Source organism: Anolis carolinensis, chromosome 2 (genome assembly GCF_035594765.1).
Source record: "Anolis carolinensis isolate JA03-04 chromosome 2, rAnoCar3.1.pri, whole genome shotgun sequence".
NCBI classification, from domain to species: Eukaryota; Metazoa; Chordata; class Lepidosauria; order Squamata; family Dactyloidae; genus Anolis; species Anolis carolinensis.
The window spans coordinates 186798180-186816602 of record NC_085842.1 but is presented as its reverse complement, the minus strand read 5'-3'; the positions used below and the strand labels follow the sequence as shown (position 1 = coordinate 186816602).

At 43.7% G+C, this 18423-nt stretch overlaps 2 protein-coding genes across 11 annotated transcripts in view; one reads left to right on the top strand and one right to left on the bottom strand.

The window, feature by feature from the left end:
• Positions 1-1011, top strand: part of LOC134297131 (breast cancer anti-estrogen resistance protein 3 homolog) — a 57370-nt gene extending 56359 nt beyond the window's left edge. For all 3 annotated transcript variants that reach the window (XM_062974109.1, XM_062974108.1, XM_062974110.1), the window contains one exon: positions 118-1011. In XM_062974109.1, the coding sequence (XP_062830179.1) occupies positions 118-269 (152 nt within the window). In that variant the 3' untranslated portion in view covers positions 270-1011. The remainder of the gene's footprint in view (positions 1-117) is intronic.
• Positions 1012-2137: 1126 nt separating this feature from the next.
• Positions 2138-18423, bottom strand: part of trip10 (thyroid hormone receptor interactor 10) — a 274634-nt gene continuing 258348 nt past the window's right edge. For 7 of the 8 annotated variants that reach the window (XM_062974102.1, XM_062974103.1, XM_062974100.1 and 4 more), the window contains 6 exons: positions 14929-15108; positions 12909-13018; positions 11684-11816; positions 7858-7982; positions 5266-5396; positions 2138-3742 (listed from right to left, as the gene is read on the bottom strand). In XM_062974102.1, the coding sequence (XP_062830172.1) occupies positions 3594-3742; positions 5266-5396; positions 7858-7982; positions 11684-11816; positions 12909-13018; positions 14929-15108 (828 nt within the window). In that variant the 3' untranslated portion in view covers positions 2138-3593. The remainder of the gene's footprint in view (positions 3743-5265; positions 5397-7857; positions 7983-11683; positions 11817-12908; positions 13019-14928; positions 15109-18423) is intronic. The other variant, XM_062974105.1, reaches the window with a different exon arrangement.

Below are 18423 nucleotides of genomic sequence, written 5' to 3'. Positions count from 1 at the left end.
GGAGTTGGGGCCTGCTCTGCTTTCCACTAACAGGAAAGTATTTAATAGTTGAACTGATAGGAGCTATGATGATTTTGTGGACAGATCTCTCAATTTTATTGTCTTTCCTCCATTCAGGGTTCCAAGCTACTCCAGAGCTCCTGGAAGCATTTCAGACAGAATTCTCCCTTCGTCTATTCTGGGGCAGCAAAGGAGCTGAGGCAGGCCGGGCTGAGAGACACAGGAAATTTGAACAGATCCTGACTGTCCTTTCGCAGAGACTGGACTAAAAAACTCATGGAAGACTAATTTAATTCCTCTGGTACACCAGCTGGGAATGGAAAAGAGAAACAAAGGGAAGGGCCACCCACTGCCGGAAGAAGGTGCACACTGAGCTGAAACCTCGGAGCATCCAGGCACTGAATGGGGTGCTGCCTGCACTTACCAGAGATACAGACACTTTCTACAAGAGGAAAAAAAAGCCGCCTTTCCTTAGAGCCAGGACAGAAACGATGGTGCATTCCCCTGAAATGTGGTGCCTTGTTTTTGCTAATACTAGCAGGTTCTGCAAAGGACCTGGTATACAATCAGCAAAGGAATGGGCAGCCCTTGATTGATATGTGGTGTGAAAAGTACCGCTGTCTCTATCTGCTGCAGATCAGAACTACGGGCAGAGGCCCAAATCTGCCTTGGTAGCAATTGTGACCATGGATTGTAAGAGTGGAAAGAATTACTAATTTGGAAAAGAATAGGATACGTTGCATCTCTATTTACAGTCTGTTGTTGCGGTTTCACATGTCGTCAGTACTGTTTTATTTTAAAAAGCAAGTTGCTTTGTGACTCTCAGCACCTTAAAGAGTATGAGGAGAAAATGGAATGCACCTTAAAGTGGGGGGCAGAGTTTGGGCTTTCGTTATCTCCTTTTGTTTTCCAGACAAAACCTCTTATAATAATACCTCTTAGAGCATTTGCTCAGTCTAGGTTTTGGTACCAGAAATGGGGTGCACCATAAATCTCTATAATCCTTCCTTTTCTATGTTTCAAGAACTGAATTTTTGTTATTGCATTGTTGAACCCAGTTGACAGACAGAAGTTCCTCCTAGCCTACATGCTTTTTCTTAACGGGGGGAGCTGCATGTAACTTCTCAATGGTAAAAGAACTTCAAATTACATAGTTTGCTGATGCATTCTCAAGACAATGTGCTTATAAGGTAACCTGTTTCCACAATGCCTTGAGGATGCTACAGAAAGGAGGCACTTGTACAAGATCCAGTTATGGCAGAAAAAAGAAATTTGGTTGGCAAAGAAGCAAAGCAACAGATATAACAGGAATTATAGCTCCTGCTTCTGGATGCTAGTTATCTACTGCACCGGTTTGGCCCCACATCTATCTGTGGCTCATTCACATGCAAACCCATCCGTTCTAACAAGTTTTTCCTTCCAGTCCAGGCGGACAATTTTCTCCAGCCTTAACATGTAAGCTAATAACAGTTCAAATCACTTCCTGGAAAACAAACATTAGGGGAGGTGACATTTTGTATAAGTTAACCTACCAATAGTTAGGTTAATACCAACAGCTATTTGTGGTAGCATATTCTGGAACATGATTTTTCTCATGTTCCTTTATGTAGTGATATGCTGTTCTTCAGGATTTTTATGACCCATACATATGGATTATCCTGCACCTTTCAACTCAGTTTAAAGATTTTAGATTTTAGCATACAAAAAAAGGGCAGTTAAGGCTCAGATAACACTATGCAACATTTTTTTGTTCCTGGGTTATAAATGTCATTTCCTAATTGGTTCTATTCTAAAAACATGGGAAAAGTTTATTAAACTGAAAAAACTTTGTTTTTGTGGGACATCCTGCAGCACATTTTGCTATAGTTTTTCCTTGAATATCTCATTAGAGTCTCAAGCAATTCAACATAGTTTGTGGCAGCCCCAAAAACGAAGTTTCCAGGGTATAAAGACTTTTAAAGTAAGCACCGCACAATTAAACAGAAAATAACACTTTCAAACCAGGAACAGAAAAAAAATCACATTTTGTTACATAGTGTAGTCTACCCCCCAAATGCCTGTGTAGGGTGGGATTTGGTGACATGCACAAAAACAAAAGAGGCAGGCAATAGTCCTCCAGCAATGACCACGTACACACTACAATCTAGCATGTTTATAAACATCTTGAAAACCCACACTTGGGAGGCCAGAGAAACAAAAAAGTCAACCGTACAGGCACCCACAAGTTACATCTGTCTACTATTTACATAAAGTGTAAAAAGGCACCTGGAAATACATTCTACACATCCAGAGCAGGGCTCGAACCCCCTCTACTCTGTCCACCAATGCACAATGGAGTTAGGGCCAGGGAGATGGTTGGTTTTTACAGATTATGTGAACAAAAAGCTAAACTGAGTGGTAAAATAAAGTTGGTCACTGTACAAAAAAGCTAATTCATTAGCATCCTCTTATTTAAAAACACACAAATATGTAAGTGGGGGTGGGAATGGAGTACGGGGCAGGAGAAAGCCAGGACACACTGATCTCCCTGATAGCAAAGGCTTTGAGGGAGACTGGGGGAAACAAACATTTTGTTCGGAGCAGGCACTTTTTAATGGCTGAATGGGCCAGGCCAATCAGATCCAGGAAAAATTAAAGTGCATTTCATGGGAAAATGACCTGGATGTTCTTTGATGCCAGTATGGCATCTGGCCTGACTTCTACATAAAGATCCTCTCGGTGAAACTTAAACCTTAGGATCGACAGCAGGTGACAGCAGGATCGACTGCTATGCAAATATTCTCACTCCCTCACCACCTCCACCCCTAACCACACGCAATAGGAGAGCCAAAAGGAAGACATAGCAGCAGCAGCTGTGAGGGTGAAAGTTAAATGCTTTCAACCTAACCTTCTCCACACTCATGCTTGGCGTCCTAGAGCATCAGGAACAAACACACATGCCCCCTTTTCTCAGTGCATGGACACAATCCCATCAATGCAGAATCAAGCAGTAACTGAGATTTAGAGGATACAGCTCTGCTCGGACCAGCTTGACTTATGGAGGGGAAGGGAAGTGAGTGTTACTACAATACTGGAAAAAAAAAAGGCTCAGCTGGGATTGGGGCAAGCCATGTATGTACCATAGGGGTGGGAAGAGAGGTGGCTCCTTATGCAAAACAAACTTTTCCGAAGGAGAGAAGGGGTGGCACTCTTTAACAATTCCTTCTAGTGCATGTTTCACAAGAAGTATAGTGTACCTCTGCTTGTCCTGAAGGCATTGCCCGGGGGGGGGGGGGGGGGGAGAGAGAGAGATACAGAGTGGTTGGGTGCCTGGACAAGAAGGTCACTCCCCCTCTTGTGCCTCTTAGCCAAGACCATGCTTTGGGTAGGCTATAACCTACTTTTCTTCTATTCAGCAAGACAGCTATTCTTGTCTCCCACAGCTCTGCAGTAATGTTTTAGCACGGGGTTCCTTCCTTTCATGGTGCTCATGCACAGTGAGCAATGCGGTTTCCCCCCAGTCAAATGAAACACCACATCTCTGTCTCTCCTTGTGCCCTGATTTTGTCTCCAAGCTGCAACTATTGGGATGCCAAAGCCAACTTTCCCCCCACTCAGTTTACATTCACCCGCAGGTAGGAGGTAGGGACGTAACCTTCGCCCCCTTTGCTTCGCCGTACACGCGTCCATCCATCACCTTTGTCTTCCTCCATCAAGCTGAGCTCTTCGCCCTCCATCATGGAGATTGTACCCTCACTAGAACCTGGAAGAGGAAAAAAAACTCTAATAAAAAGATGTGCTCAGTGAAACCAATGTTAATCAGGACGCAGAACTGTACAAATATCAACTGGTTACCAAAAAAACCCCCAAACATTCACATAACCAATAGCCATAGAATTATGGGTAAAGGGATGGCATTATAGCAAGCCCCCTTCCCCAATACTTTGTAAACCAGGATTTTTCACCACTGTTTCAACAGGTTGAGAGTAATAGTAGTCTCAACCCATCTAGAATTAATGTAAATGTGTTTTTTCCCTAATCTGTCTCTATATTTCATTTATCTACTGGTTAGCTAATGACTATCAGTTTAGATAAGCAAATTTGTTTATAAAACACAATGATACATAATTTACATCCACAGAATACCAAACACAAATAAAAGAATATAATGCATGGCTCCATTGTCACTGTCCCAACAAGGATCTTAACAAGGGATACACTTGCAGATACTCCTAGCACAGCAGCAGGGAGACCCTTACCATGTTTAAAGCTTGGAAGAGCCAGGAGCCAGGCTAGATTCCTCTTAATAAGGTGGCATAAGCCCTGGTTTCACCACCTGTAACATGTACACTTTGGGTACCATTATATAAGGAAAAAATCCGTACTTGCAGCTGAGGGATTTAACTCCATTCCTCTGGGGGCAGTGCTGCACCCATAGGTGTTTCAAAGGTTCTTTCACTCCCATGGAAAAGGGACAACTTCATTTCATTTGTAGAAGTTTCCTCTTTCCCAAGTGCATGTGAGTGGCTCGTATGTATCTGGGTATATCTCCACAGATGATCAGTGAATTAGGGGAACAGAACTGCCCTGAGCTCTTCCCAACAACTGCTGTTGGATATTGGTGGAGGAAACAGGGAGTTTTCTCTCCTCTCCTGAACAATGAAAGAAGCATTTATGCTTTACCAGTCTGCTTACTGGATGGCAACCAGAGTCTGTATAAGTGAAAGGCACAAAGCTCAGCCTCCTGAAAATTTCACCTTTCAAAAGGCATTTTTTTCTGCATGTATAACTGCACCAATAAGAAGGTCTAGCAGACTGGGGAAGGCCAAGGCTCCAGAGAACATGCCAGCCTTGATAATTGGCAGAACAATTTAGACTGAGATACATGTTTTTCACTATGGGTAATGCCACCTGAAATCTAAGAAGCCAGGAGAGTGGTCATTTCAGGAGGAGAAAGGTGGTCATCTCAGTGCTCCAAGTAACACATTTTAAAATTAGCAAACTATGTAGAGTTTGCAGAATCCAGCTTTTCTGGGTCCAAAACAAGAAGCAACATAGAATGCTAAAAATTCAATATACAAAGAGAAATGAAAATGACAACCTTTCTTTTAAAAAAGGAGAAAGATCAGGCTGCTTCTGTCCTCCTTTCCATTTTTGTGGACCAAAAATTGCCCGTCCTACCCTGCTGTATCCTTCACAAGCATCTATCCAAGTGAGCCCAGTAAAAGCAACTTGCTGGTGCCTCCAGAGCAAGGCAGCAACACGGAAACCTTGCTGAGTGCTTACCTTCAAACTGATAGAGTGCCACGCAGGTGCCAACAGGTGATACCAAATCCTCTTCAAAGTCCTCATCAAACTCTGTGTAGATGGGCTGGTTGAGTGTATCCTGGCTCTCGTCAGAGCGAGCGGTTTCAGGACTGTCAGGGGAAGACAAACCAACAACCAGTGTCCTGGGAGGTGTCATCAAAAGGCTTGGTATCCAGCACTGGCCCTCAAGGCGACCAAAAAGTCAGGTCTTCATTGTGAATTTCCAGTGAGAAATGCTTTTATTTATACAATCATGAAATTACACTGGCCTGAGCAGTATGCAGGAGGGGAAGTTTATATTTTATTTTTATTTTTATTTTATTTTTCAAACTTATATGCCGCCACTCCCCTAGGGCTCGGAGCGGCTTACAAGAACCGGCTAAAATCAACAATTTAAAAAACATTTTAAAAACATCATTTAAAAAAAATCTTTAAAACATCCTAAAAGCACCTTTTAAAACATCAGCAACAGAACTCAAAAGCCTGCCGAAACAGGTGTGTCTTACATGCCCTGTGGAAGGCCAACAAGTCCCGCAAGGCACGAACTTCAGGTGGCAAGGTGTTCCACAGAGATGGCGCCACTACTGAAAAGGCTCTGCGTCTAGTTGCAGTTAGACGCAAGGTCTTAAAACTGGGGACTTCCAGCAGGTCTTGGTCCTCAGGACGGAGGGATCTCTGGGGTTTGTAGGGGGTGAGGCGGTCCCTCAGGTACATTGGCCCTGGACCATGTAAGGCCTTGAAGGTAAGCACCATCACTTTGAAAGTGATCCAGTGCTCAATTGGTAACCAGTGCAGCTGCCGTAAGATTGGTGTTACGTGGCATCTTATCGGGACTCCCGCAAGGAGCCGGGCGGCTGCATTTTGCACCAATTTGAGCTTCCGGATCACCGACACAGGAAGGCCAATGTAAAGGGCATTACAGTAGTCCAGTCTCGAGATGACTGTAGCCTGGATCACTGTAGCCAGGTTGTCCCTAGATAGATAGGGGGCTAGACATCTAGCCTGCCGAAGATGAAAAAAGGCAGTTTTGGTAACGGCGGAGACCTGGGCCTGCATCGTCAATGAAGGGTCCAAGAGGACTCCCAGACTCTTTACTAGTGAAGACGGGCGTAGCACTTCTCCATCCAGGGTTGGCAACTGGATATCCCCACTGCCCGGTCGGCCCAGCCATAGGATCTCCGTCTTTGCTGGATTCACCCTCAACCTACTGGAACGCAACCATCCAATAATGGATTTGTTCAGAGAGGAATGGGAAGGAAGATTTTTTTTTTTAAAGAGGGAGCTGCTGGTATTGTTCCCTCAAAAACCAAGCAAAACAAAAGGGAGAAAAAGCATTTTACACTTCATATCTGTTTCAACAGCTTAGTACTTTTTATATCTCCACTCACAAATCCTCTTGATTCATGAAGCATAATGGCACTGGCCAGCTCATGCTAGTTAAACACATTCAAAAACTCAAGGATGTTTGCCCCATGATAAAAAAAAATCACTACGATGGACAGTCTTCTTGACCCCTATTACTTCTGATCTTTCATAGATATGTAAAAGATGCACTTCCTTAGGAAGCTTGAATTACCTTTCTTTATATGTGGGATGTGCACATTTGCACATATATGCTCCTACCCAGAGTTTGGAAAAGTTAGTTTTTTGGACCATAACTCTGGTGTGTCTTATTTGAAGGACTCTGAAGATTGAAGTCCAAAGAAAGGGAACATGGAAGCAAACACTTTGCATCTGAAAAAAAATCCCGTTGGGAGAGATGACTGTGAAAGGATCTAACCTTCTTTTTGGTGGATATTGGGTGAGAGGGGGTTCTCATACTTCAGTTCCTGTCTTCAACCATAGCACCATACAATGAGTAAAACAAAGAGGTTCAATTTAGGAAGAGTATCCAATGGACATCTGCCCAGTGGGCCCTCTCAAATTGGGCCCTCTTTGTAAGGTCATACAATATGAGATGTCTGAAGAAGACAATATTCCAAAGAAGACTGGAAATGACATAGTCTTCCAACTTTGGGGGAGGGGTGGTAGTGTCACATGATTCCTACTTCTTTATTCCAAAAGAACAAGGACTTCATTAGAAACAGCAATGAGGGAATGACCTGCCAAGAGTTTTCTCCTGGTTTCCTTTCAACCCTTTATAACACAGGGTTTAGAGGAGCAAGAGGGCCATTCATGCTCTCCAAAGTATTGTTTAGGCTTCTTCAACCTGCAGCTCTCCAGCTGTTTGGGCCTCCAACTCCCAAAAGCCCTAGCAAACAACTGGAGGGCCACAGGTTGAAGAGGCCTGGTTTACACAGACACAGGCCGGAAAACAGCGACAACATGAAATGGCTCCCATCTAAGGATCTATGTGCTGCCCCATTATGGGGAATAATGCAGTTCATGCAGGTCATGTCAATTTCCTAGGAAGAAGTAAATGATTTTAGTAACTACTATAAAACTGCCACCTAGGATACAAGATTCAAATGCACAAAGCGTGTCTCCTCTTCTGTCCATATAGAGGAGTTCTTCCCGATGATGTCAAGTGCAGCCACTACAGCTCCTGTATTCCCCAAACCCAGCTCTCACCTGTCCTTCTCATGGGAGCAGTTGTTATTGTTCAGGGCACTGGCATGATCCAAATGTCGGCTGTAGCGCGTGACTGTATCCGGCCGGTTACTCAGCATCCTGTTCTCTGCATCTGCCAGCCAAGCCTACATGGAGACAAAGATATAGGTCAGGGTAAAGGCTGTTTGGTGAAGGCTATGGAAAGAATGGCTCTGACTTTCCCCATAATTTAACTTTTTACATGTTCTAATTACATTACCTACAGGACAATTTGAAGATGTTGTGTTTAACATGTGTAACTGGTGTGTTGTTTATTTTAATGTTTAAATGTTTTATTGAAGATATATTTTTCAAGTATTAACTATTTTAGGCATGTTTTTAATATTAGAGATTACTTTTTATAAAATAACTAGCTGTGCCCGGCCACGCGTTGCTGTGGCGAAGTATGGTGGTATGGGAAATAAAGTATTGAGGAATTGGTGGTAGTTAAGGTAAAGGGTAAAGGTTTTCCCCTGACTCTAGGGGTTGGTGCTCATCTCCATTTCTAAGCTGAAGAGCCGGCGTTGTCCGTAGACTCCTCCAAGGTCATGTGGGATGACTGCATGAAGCGGCGTTACCTTCCCACCGGAGCAGTACCTATTGATGCACTCACATTTGTATGTTTTTGAACTTCTGGGTTGGCAGAAGCTGGGGCTAACAGTGGGGGCTCTCTCCGCTTTCGGTCCAGAAGTTCAGCAGGTCAGCGCTTTAACATGCTGCGCCATCAGGGGATATTATTTCTTAAAGGTTGTGAATATACAATATTTCTGATTTTTTTTTGTCTGTTGGAGGCAAGTATGAATGCTGCAATTAGGAAAAATGATTAGGATGTAATGGCCTTGCAGATTTAAAGCCTGGCTGTTTCCTCCAAGTGAATTTTTTGTTGGGAGGTGTTAGCTGCCCCTGATTGTTTCCTGTCTGGAATTCCCTTGTTTTCAGAGTGGTGTTGTTTGCGATATTTTATGTGCTTCTACTGTCTGTGGCCCTGAGAAAACAGAGGATTTGCCAGACTTTGATGATGGGAATACTTTGTTGGGAGGTGTTAGCTGGCCCTGATTGTTTCCTGTGTGGAATTCCCCTGTTTTCAGAGTGTTGTTCTTTATTTAGTGTTCTGATTTTAGAGATTGTATTGTTCTGTTTTATTATACCACATTAATTTTTATATATTCTGATTTTAGTGTTTTTGAATACTCGGAGCCAGATTGTATTCATTTTCATGGTTGACCGCAACATAATAATAATAATAGTAATAATAATGACTTTGGTAATACATAGTGCTTCACTGCCTTCTCAGCTTCCTTTCTGGAAGAATCCTTTCTTGGAGGTGTTAGCTGTTCCTGATTGTTTCCTTTGTGGAATTTCCAATTTCCCTGCTTTCAGACTGTTGGTATTTATGTACTGTCCTGGTTTTAGAGATTATATTGTTCTGCATTATTCTATCCCAGTAATTATTTCATATTAAAGTAGAATCTCACTTATCCAACATTCGCTTATACAATGTTCTGGATTATCCAACGAAGTCTGCCTTTTCATAATCAGTGTTTTTGTAGTCAGCGTTTTAATTTCATTGTGATATTTTAGTGGTAAATTTGTAAATACAGTACAGTAGAGTCTCACTTATCCAACATAAATGGGCCGGCAGAATGTTGGATAAGCGAATATGTTGGATAATAAGGAGGCATTAAGGAAAAGCCTATTAAACATCAATTTAGGTTATGATTTTACAAATGAAGCACCAAAACATCATGTTAGACAACAAATTTGGCAGAAAAAGTAGTTCAATACGCAGTAATGCTATGTAATAATTACTGTATTTATGAATTTAGCACCAAAATATCACGATATATTGAAAACATTGACTACAAAAATGTGTTGGATAATCCAGAATGTTGGATAAGTGAGTGTTGGATAAGTGAGACTCTACTGTAATTACTACATAGCATTACTGCACATGGAACTACTTTTTCTGTCAAATTTCTTGTATAATATGATGTTTTGATGCTTAATTTGTATAATCATTACCTAATTTGATGTTTAATCGGCTTTTCCTTAATGCCTTCTTATTATCCAACATATTCACTTATCCTGCTGGCCTGTTTATGCTGGATAAGTGAGACCCTACTGTATATTGATAATCTTATATTATCTGCTTAGAATTGGATTATATGAGGCCCCTTCTTCACAGCTGTATAAAATGCACACTGAAGTGGATTATATGGCAGTGTGGAGTCAAGATAATCCAGTGCAAAGCAGATAATATAAGATTATAAATGGGTTATATAGCTATGTGGAAGGGCCTTGAGTCTACACTGCCATATAATCCAGTGCAAATTAGATAATCTGTGGAAGAGGCCTAAATCTGCCTGTCCCCTAACTGAACCCTGGCTGTCCCTGTGCTGAGTTGGTTGCTAGGAGACCAAGTGGGCAGAGATTAGCCCTCTAAACTGGCAGCAATTGGATAAAAACAATTATTGCTCTCCCTCTAATTAGGACTTTATTTTTCTTTTCTTTTTGTTGTATCAACCTAGAAGCGTGGATGATGGGTTGTGTTGTCAAATTTCGAGGTTGGGGGGCCCTGTAGTTTTGTTGTTTTGTCCAGTGCCCTGATTCCATCACTTTTTTATATATATAGATGATTGCAGCAGAATTTCTAAAAATATTATAAATTTCCCTGAATTACATTCTAAGTAAAAAGCAAGACATACATTAAATTCAACTGAATGGCAGTCTGAGCCAGAGTCTGCTCTTGAGACCCTCTTGTGCATTTGCCAGTGAGTAATTCCACATATTGAGATGATTATGAACTGGTAAATCCCTAGGTCAAATTCAATGTCAGCTCCAATTGTCTGAAGATCCAAAAAGGGTAGTGCCCTTCAACTCCAGCCTGGAAGAAGTGAAATGTGCAAGCTGAGAACCACAAAAGGCTACACCAGCCCAACTTTTCAAAGCTTCAGGTATTTCCACCACCCAACCAGTGATATGGTCTTCACTGACTTACTTTACAGGGTTATAGGAAGAAAAAGTAAGATAAAGTAAAACGCAGTTGGCCCTTCACATTTGTGGGCTTACCTTTTGTGGATTAATTTGGACTCCAGGTCCATTAATATGGTCTTATGGTCAACTTCCACTAGATGTTGATCATAGAGTTGCATTGAAGGATCTAGAGATCCTTAAAGATACTATCTCATGTAAAAATTACCTTTTATTTGTGTTTTTTCTACTTTTCAAAGGGGACCTCTGCCTCCTAACTCTAGGGACTGTAGAAAGCTGACTATAAATAATAGTTTGGGGATGTATTAGCTTCCTTCCTATTAACAATTGCTGCCCAATCTGAGGTATAAATATGGACAGACTACAGCAGACTACAATATAAAACTGGCATATTATGTGTGTATGTGTATATATATATATATACACACTCACACACATTTACGTATTTGTGTATGTATGGCAAAGTGTTTTGAGAACTGAGCAACGCACTAAATAACGGTTATGCATCATTAGTGTGATACAGTCTTTTACAGAGTCCAGAGTCATTGTTTTTAATTGTTTTCATTGATGGGTATGTTTTATTACAATGTTTTAAAATGGCACTGAATCTTGCCGGAGCTGTAAGCCACCTTGCGTCCCCTACAGGATGAGAAAGGTGGGGTAAAAATGAAGCAAATAAATAAATAAATAACTGGAAGGACATCCTTGACTTGGGATGGAGCCACATCTGGGATATGGAAATGATGCTTGAATAACTGCAAGGAGAAGCACACCTGAGAAACACAAGATAGACCATTCTCCCCCATCAAGCCCTTACTTCACATTTCTGGATTTCTAGATGCAATCTCTCAATGTTGCCCAGAGTCTCTGAAATCTTTGGCTCAAGACTACTTGGATCTCCCATCTGTGGTGTCTTCTGATAAACATCTTTCATCTTATTTAAGGCATCTCTGGAAGAAGGAAGAAGAGCAAGAGTTGGCCTAAGGCATTTGGAGTAGAATGAACAGATGCTCATTTGACAAAATCTGCTATTGGCTTGTACTGGCCTCCAAACACCATTCAGTTTGGCTTAATCTTTTGTTCCCACTCAGACACACACACAATAAAATCCTAACTTTCCAAAGAGTCTTGTAGTACCCATCAGGTTTTGTGGAGTGGAACTAACTTATCATCAGAAACACCATTCTGGCATTGGTAAACTAATTTACATCTGTAGTGAGACAAAACAAATATGAATGGAGAGATTTTAAAAACCTTATTACATGTGATAATTAGCTTCCCAATGCCAGTTTCTAAAAAAGTTTAGCATAACTAAGCCTTTATACCCACAAGCAAAATAATGGCACACATTTGTTCACAGTCTTAAAAACCCAATTGCTTCCCTTTGCCAGATACCAATTAACAAACAATGCCTTTGTGGTTTTTCAGTAAGTGTGGCTACAATGTTTATGTACCAAAAGTAGCCGAAAAGATTACTTTTTCAAATCTGTTTATAAAGCCAAAAGAGATGGTTATGTATTTGAGGATTTAAGTTATCTGGGAGTAACTCTCACTGAACTTGGATGTACACTTCAACACACATATGAAGGATTTCACTATAAATTTTACAAAGAGGTGGAGGTAGCTGAAGTTTTCCATCTGACGGGAGAAGTGAATCTGCTTCAGATTTTTACCTGGATCTTAAAAGAGCTAACCAAAGTGCTGAACATAAACTGGAGATGGGGATCAGAGCTGTGGATAACTCCCTAAAATTTGAGACCAAAACCCAGAGTGGATATATTACCTCCTGACTTGGAAACCACCAGCTACACACTAGAGATGTTTTGATCAAATGCATTAAATAAAACACTAAATGTTGTTGTTGTGTACCATCAAATAATTTCTGAATTACAGTCTCCCAAAGTTGAACCTATAATGGAGTTGGGTTTTTTTTGGGGGGGGGGGGGGAAGAGAGATTTGTTCAGAGATGTTGCTGTTTTGTTTGTATGGTTTCCGCTTTTTCCCCAATTTGAGCCATCGAAGACTGTCTTTCTGTTTCTGACCTCTGATCTATCTCTTTCTGTAACTCCCGGTTTTTTTCTTTGATCTTCTGCTGGAGCTTTTTCCTCCTCTGCTCTGGTGGCAGGTGGCTAAAGTCTTCCGTGATCACAGTCTGGCAAAAAGGAAAATACACATATGACTTTCGTCCTTGCTCCTCCTGAATGTTTCCATGCTTTACCCTACTGACCTGTAACATTTTCCTACATGCTGATCTCCACCCTGTTTAAGGCACATTACCTTCTATAATCCATAACGAATAGTCTGGGGAAGGCCTGGACCTGGAACCTGACATTGCATCAGACCTATCCTTCTTTGAGGACAGGAGAGGTCAATCAGAGGGAACCAGCAGTACTTTCAAGCCTCCAAAGGACTTCAAAGCATTACTTCAGTAGTCCACATAGCAAGCCTGTAGGGTGAATGAGCTATTCTGGTAGGAAAAACAAGCCCAAGGGGAAATAATTAAACATCCCCTCCACCCATCTACAGCATCTTCTACTTCTTGCCTGCATTAATGTGTTCTGGGGTTTTTAATCATGTGAAACAACATCATAAAGCAGTGTAACCTTGCACTTTAGGTAGTTTAGTTCCTTCACTTTGCAATAGATGAAGCTACATTTGAACTAGGCAGTTCCCAACACATAGTAAAGGTGGGAAAAGGTGGCCAAAACCATCCAGTCAAGGACTGATCAGAAAATGAGACCAATAATCTTATCAGTCATTGGCTGTGAGCCTGGTAATGATATCTCAAGTAGGTAATAGTCTTGCCATCTCTTGCCTTAGGATGTACCCCCACACCCCATCAACTTTGCCCTTGGGTTGTAGGTTAAATATCAGAAATTTGATAAGAGTCCCACTATGCAATAGGTGATGGGATGCCATATTCTTCTGATCTTACCTAACTCTTTGATCTCCAAATTCCTCAAACCAAGCATCATAGCCAAGGCAGGCTGATTTTCACAGTAATTTCTGCAGAGAAGTCTACCCTACATTGATTTGTCCATGAATAGGCATGTTGCTGAAGACGTTGCACGGCTGGGAATTATACAGCCCTAGGTATAGTGTTGATTCTACAGGTATTGTTAAGCTACAACATCACTGGCTAGGGCTGCTGGGATTTGCAGACCAGCAATATCTGGATAACCACATGATTCCCACCCCTCCCCTCCTGGGTGTGGTTTGGCTTAGGTAGATTGTTTAATATGACCATCTTGGACTATGCTTACTCTCCTGCTTTTGAGACCATCATGGCTTCATCGTGCACAGGACTGAATTGCTTTGCTCTGGCTGGAAGGCTGCCTTCTGACTCCTCCCACCACAAAAAAGGTGTACTAGTTATTAAATAAAAGCCAGCATATCTGAACAATGGGCCCATAGTCTCTGAAGAACTCCAACTATTATTCTGGGTAAGGCTTCATGGAAGAGGGCATAAAAAGCTATCAATAAATAACTTTTTTCATGGTTGCAGACACACAGTCCATATGCCTACCAACTCTTTTGAGCAGAGACTAGTTTTATTTAGGTCTGTGCCAAAAAGGAGAAGGTTAGGGCAGGGCTGGGAAAGATGGGAGGCACAACTAGGAAGCAGGGAACTCCAATTTCAGCCAGAAATTCAGGAGTCATGTTCTGCAGCCACATGGCCAAGAAGTCTCTGGCCCCAATGGATACGCAAAGCTCTCCTGCCATTGGCTTTTTGCCACTGTGAAGCTTCAGTGCCAGTATGACATGTCTAAACCAGAGTTCGGAAAAGTTTTTGGACTAAAGCTCCCAGAAGTCCTAGTAGTCATGTGACTGTGGGTTTCTGGGAGATGAGATCCAAAAAATACCTTCCGAGCTTTTGGTCTAAAGGTAGTTAAACTGAGCTGATTTTCCAATGCACATTTTCTCTTCCCAGTGATCTGCTCACTATGAAACAATAGTTATGTTAAAAACAAATAACAGAGGGCCGTGATTTTCTCCCTGGCTAGTGCCTTTAGAAGCAGCATACACACGAGGTGGATTTAGCAAACGAAATAATCCACTTACCCCCCGTTTGAGGCTGCGGAAGGACGTGATGCGGGGTTTGACTGTCTTATTGATCTCGTTCAAACAGTAAGACAAGGGGTCACGGGTGAATTTGGGGGATGGAGGTCCATTGATGGCAGATGAGGAAGGGGAAGATAAAGAGGAGGGGCAATTTAAGGGGGAGAAGGGAGGGGGCGGGAGCTAGCGACAGACAAGGGCCGTGAACAAGAAACGAAAACACACACAGAAGAATGGGGAAAAAAACTCTGTAAGAAAATAAAACGGCACACACACACACAAAATCCCAAACAAGAACAAGGAGAATTACAGTACATTCCATCTATACTGTACATGTTTACAACGGGAAGCAAACAGGATGGTCGATTTTGATCTTTTGGGGTAACATTTCGCCCTTAAAAACAACCATAGCTAAGTTTACTTCATACATGTACTGCCTACCTCATTCACCTGACTAGACAATCTGGCAAGCCCAAAATAATAGGAATGCACTGTAATAGATAAAATAAAAACAAAAACCAAGAATGCAAAGCACAGGAAAAGGTAGGAGGCAACAGCATGAAGTACAGAATAGCATCTCACCATCAGGGAGCACAGGAGAGAGAGTGAAAAAGTTAAAAGTCAAGATGCATGGGGACCCCTTGTTGCAATAGGTTCAAACAAGCCCCTAAATTCCTGGTCCTATGATTTTGAAGTAGGGCTAAATTGACTTTACACCTAAGTGCCACATATGGTCCTGGTTATGAAGGGATGTAGTACTGGTAGTGAGATGAGAAGATATTCAGAGGCTTTGAAAGAGCTGGCCAGAGAGGGCAGGAAAGTATGGGTTGCTTACCTGTAACCATGTTTCTTCGAGTGGTAGTCTGTGAAATTCGTACATATGGGTTTCCCAATGCGCCTGCGCAGATTCCGGAACATTCTAGAAGCTTCGAAGCGTTAGAAATGGCGGAGGCCCCGCCCATTCTCCCCATATACTATATAAGCCCAAGGCGGGGGCTCCGCCTCAGTTCCCAGCCGCGAGACAGCAGCTGAGACACCGAGGCATGACATCAGCGGGGAGGACGGGCGGGGCTGTACGAATTTCACAGACTACCACTCGAAGAAACATGGTTACAGGTAAGCAACCCATACTTCTTCGTCGTGGAGTCTGTGAAATGCGTACATATGGGTGACTAGCAAGCTACTAACCTTGGAGGCGGGTCATGCCACGCAGGAAAACAAAACGGCTCTGCCAAAAGCGGCGTCCCTCTTCGCTTGGATGTCCAACTTGTAATGAGATACGAAGGTGGACGGTGCAGCCCAGGTGGCTGCCTTGCAGATGTCATCTAGTGGAACACCTCTTAGGAAGGCTTGAGACATTGATAGGGCCCTGGTGGAGTGAGCTACTAGGTGCAGTGGAGGTTCCTTCCCTGCCATCTGGTAGGTGAGGCGAATCATCGACGTTATCCAGGATGCCAGCCGCTGGGAGGATACCGGGAGGCCCATAGCATCCTTCCGGTACTTAACAAAGAGCCTTGGCGACTTCCTATGTGGGGCCGTCCTGTGGATGTAATACAGCAAGGCCCTCCTGACATCCAAAGAGTGTAGAGCTGCCTCCAGTGGAGAAGAAGGATTAGGAAAAAAGGAGGGCAGAACGATGTCCTGAGTCATGTGGAAGTGGGAGACCACTTTGGGGAGGAATGTAACATCTGTCCGAAGAACTACTTTGTCGTCGTGGAAGCGGATATACGGAGGGTCGGACCGCAGGGCCGTAATCTCACTGGCTCGCCTAGCAGATGTTATTGCCACAAGAAATGCGGTCTTCCAGGAAAGATGGGATAAATCGTTCGACACCATCGGCTCGAATGGAGGTTTTGACAGTTGCGAGAGGACCAGTTCCAGACTCCAAGCCGGCGCAGGGAGCGAGGAAGGCGGGTGTAGGTTCTTATAGCCTTTAAGAAACAGCTGGAGCAGCGGGTCCTGAAATAAGGAGGGTTGTCCGGCTTTCCTTCGGAACCAGGACAATGCCGCTACGTAGCACTTAATTGAAGACAGGGACATACCCTTGGATGACAGGTGAACTAAAAAGTCCAAAACAACAGAAACAGGGGCCGTAAGAGGATTAACATTCAAGGTGTCAACGTAGCTTGTGAAGCGAGCCCACTTATAGGTGTAAGCCCTCTTAGTCGAAACCTTTTGGGCCGCGAGGATTATTTGCCGGACGGCGTCGGACAGATGTGCTGTGGCCTGATCCTCCACGCCGTCAGGCGAAGAGTTGCAACGTCCGGGTGTCGGACGAGTCCGTCCTGTGTTGTGAGCAGGTCCGGGGAGCACCGGAGGCGAACGTAGTCGTCCCTTGATGCGTTCAGTAGGGTTGCGAACCACGGCTGCTGGGGCCACCAGGGTGCTATAAGGATGCAATCCGCATTGTCCGCTACGATCTTGGCTATTACTCGAGAGAGTAGTGGAAGAGGCGGAAACGCGTAGAGTAGGCCTGGCCCCCAGGAGAAAAGAAAGGCGTCTCCCAGGCAGCCTGGGGATGCGAGAGGGCGCAGACGTGCGCAGTATTGAGGACACTGGTTGTTGGTGGGCGAGGCGAAAAGGTCCAGCCGAGGGGTTCCCCAACGGCGTGTTAGGAACCGAAACTCTCTGCTGTGGAGACGCCATTCGTGGTTGGTAGCAGTGTCCCTGCTTAGGGCATCTGCTAGTGTGTTTTCCTCTCCCGGTAAGTATACTGCGATCAGATGAATGTGTCTTGCGATGCACCATTCCCATATTCGAGATACGATCAGCAGAAGAGTTCGCGAGCGGGTCCCCCCTTGTTTGTTGATATAAAATTGTACCGCCGTGTTGTCCGTGACCACTTGGATGACACGGCCCTTGATCAGGTGGGCGAAGGACCTGAGGGCTTTCTCCACTGCGAGTAGTTCCAACGCGTTGATGTGATAAGCTTGTTCCTTCAGAGACCAGTGATTGTGGATTGTCAACCCTTGGATGTGCGCGCCCCATCCTAGGAGGGAGGCATCCGTGGTCAGCGATAAGGATGGACGAGGTTGGCTGAACGGCAGGCCAGATTGAACATTGCACCTCCTTGTCCACCAGGAGAGGGACTCTAGGACGGACCGCGGAAGATGAAGGATGACATTTTGACGGTCCCGGTGCGGGTTGAAGACGCGGATGAACCAGTTTTGAAGGGGCCTTAGTCGGAGGCGAGCGAACCCGGTGACAGCCGTGGTCGAGGCCATATGGCCCAAGACTGACTGGATAGACCACGCAGACGCCCGGCCAGAGGCCCGTAGCTCGTTGATCATAGACCTGAGGTTTCTGAACCTTTCCTCTGGCAGATAAGCCCTTTGAGTCCTGGTGTCTAGGACGGCTCCGATAAAAGTGATCTGTTGGGTAGGGGAGAGGTGGGATTTCTCCCGATTGATAAGAAGCCCAAGGCTCTGCAGAAGAGATAGGGTATACTGAATGTTGGACTGCAGCTGGCAATAAGAGTCAGCAGTCAGAAGCCAATCG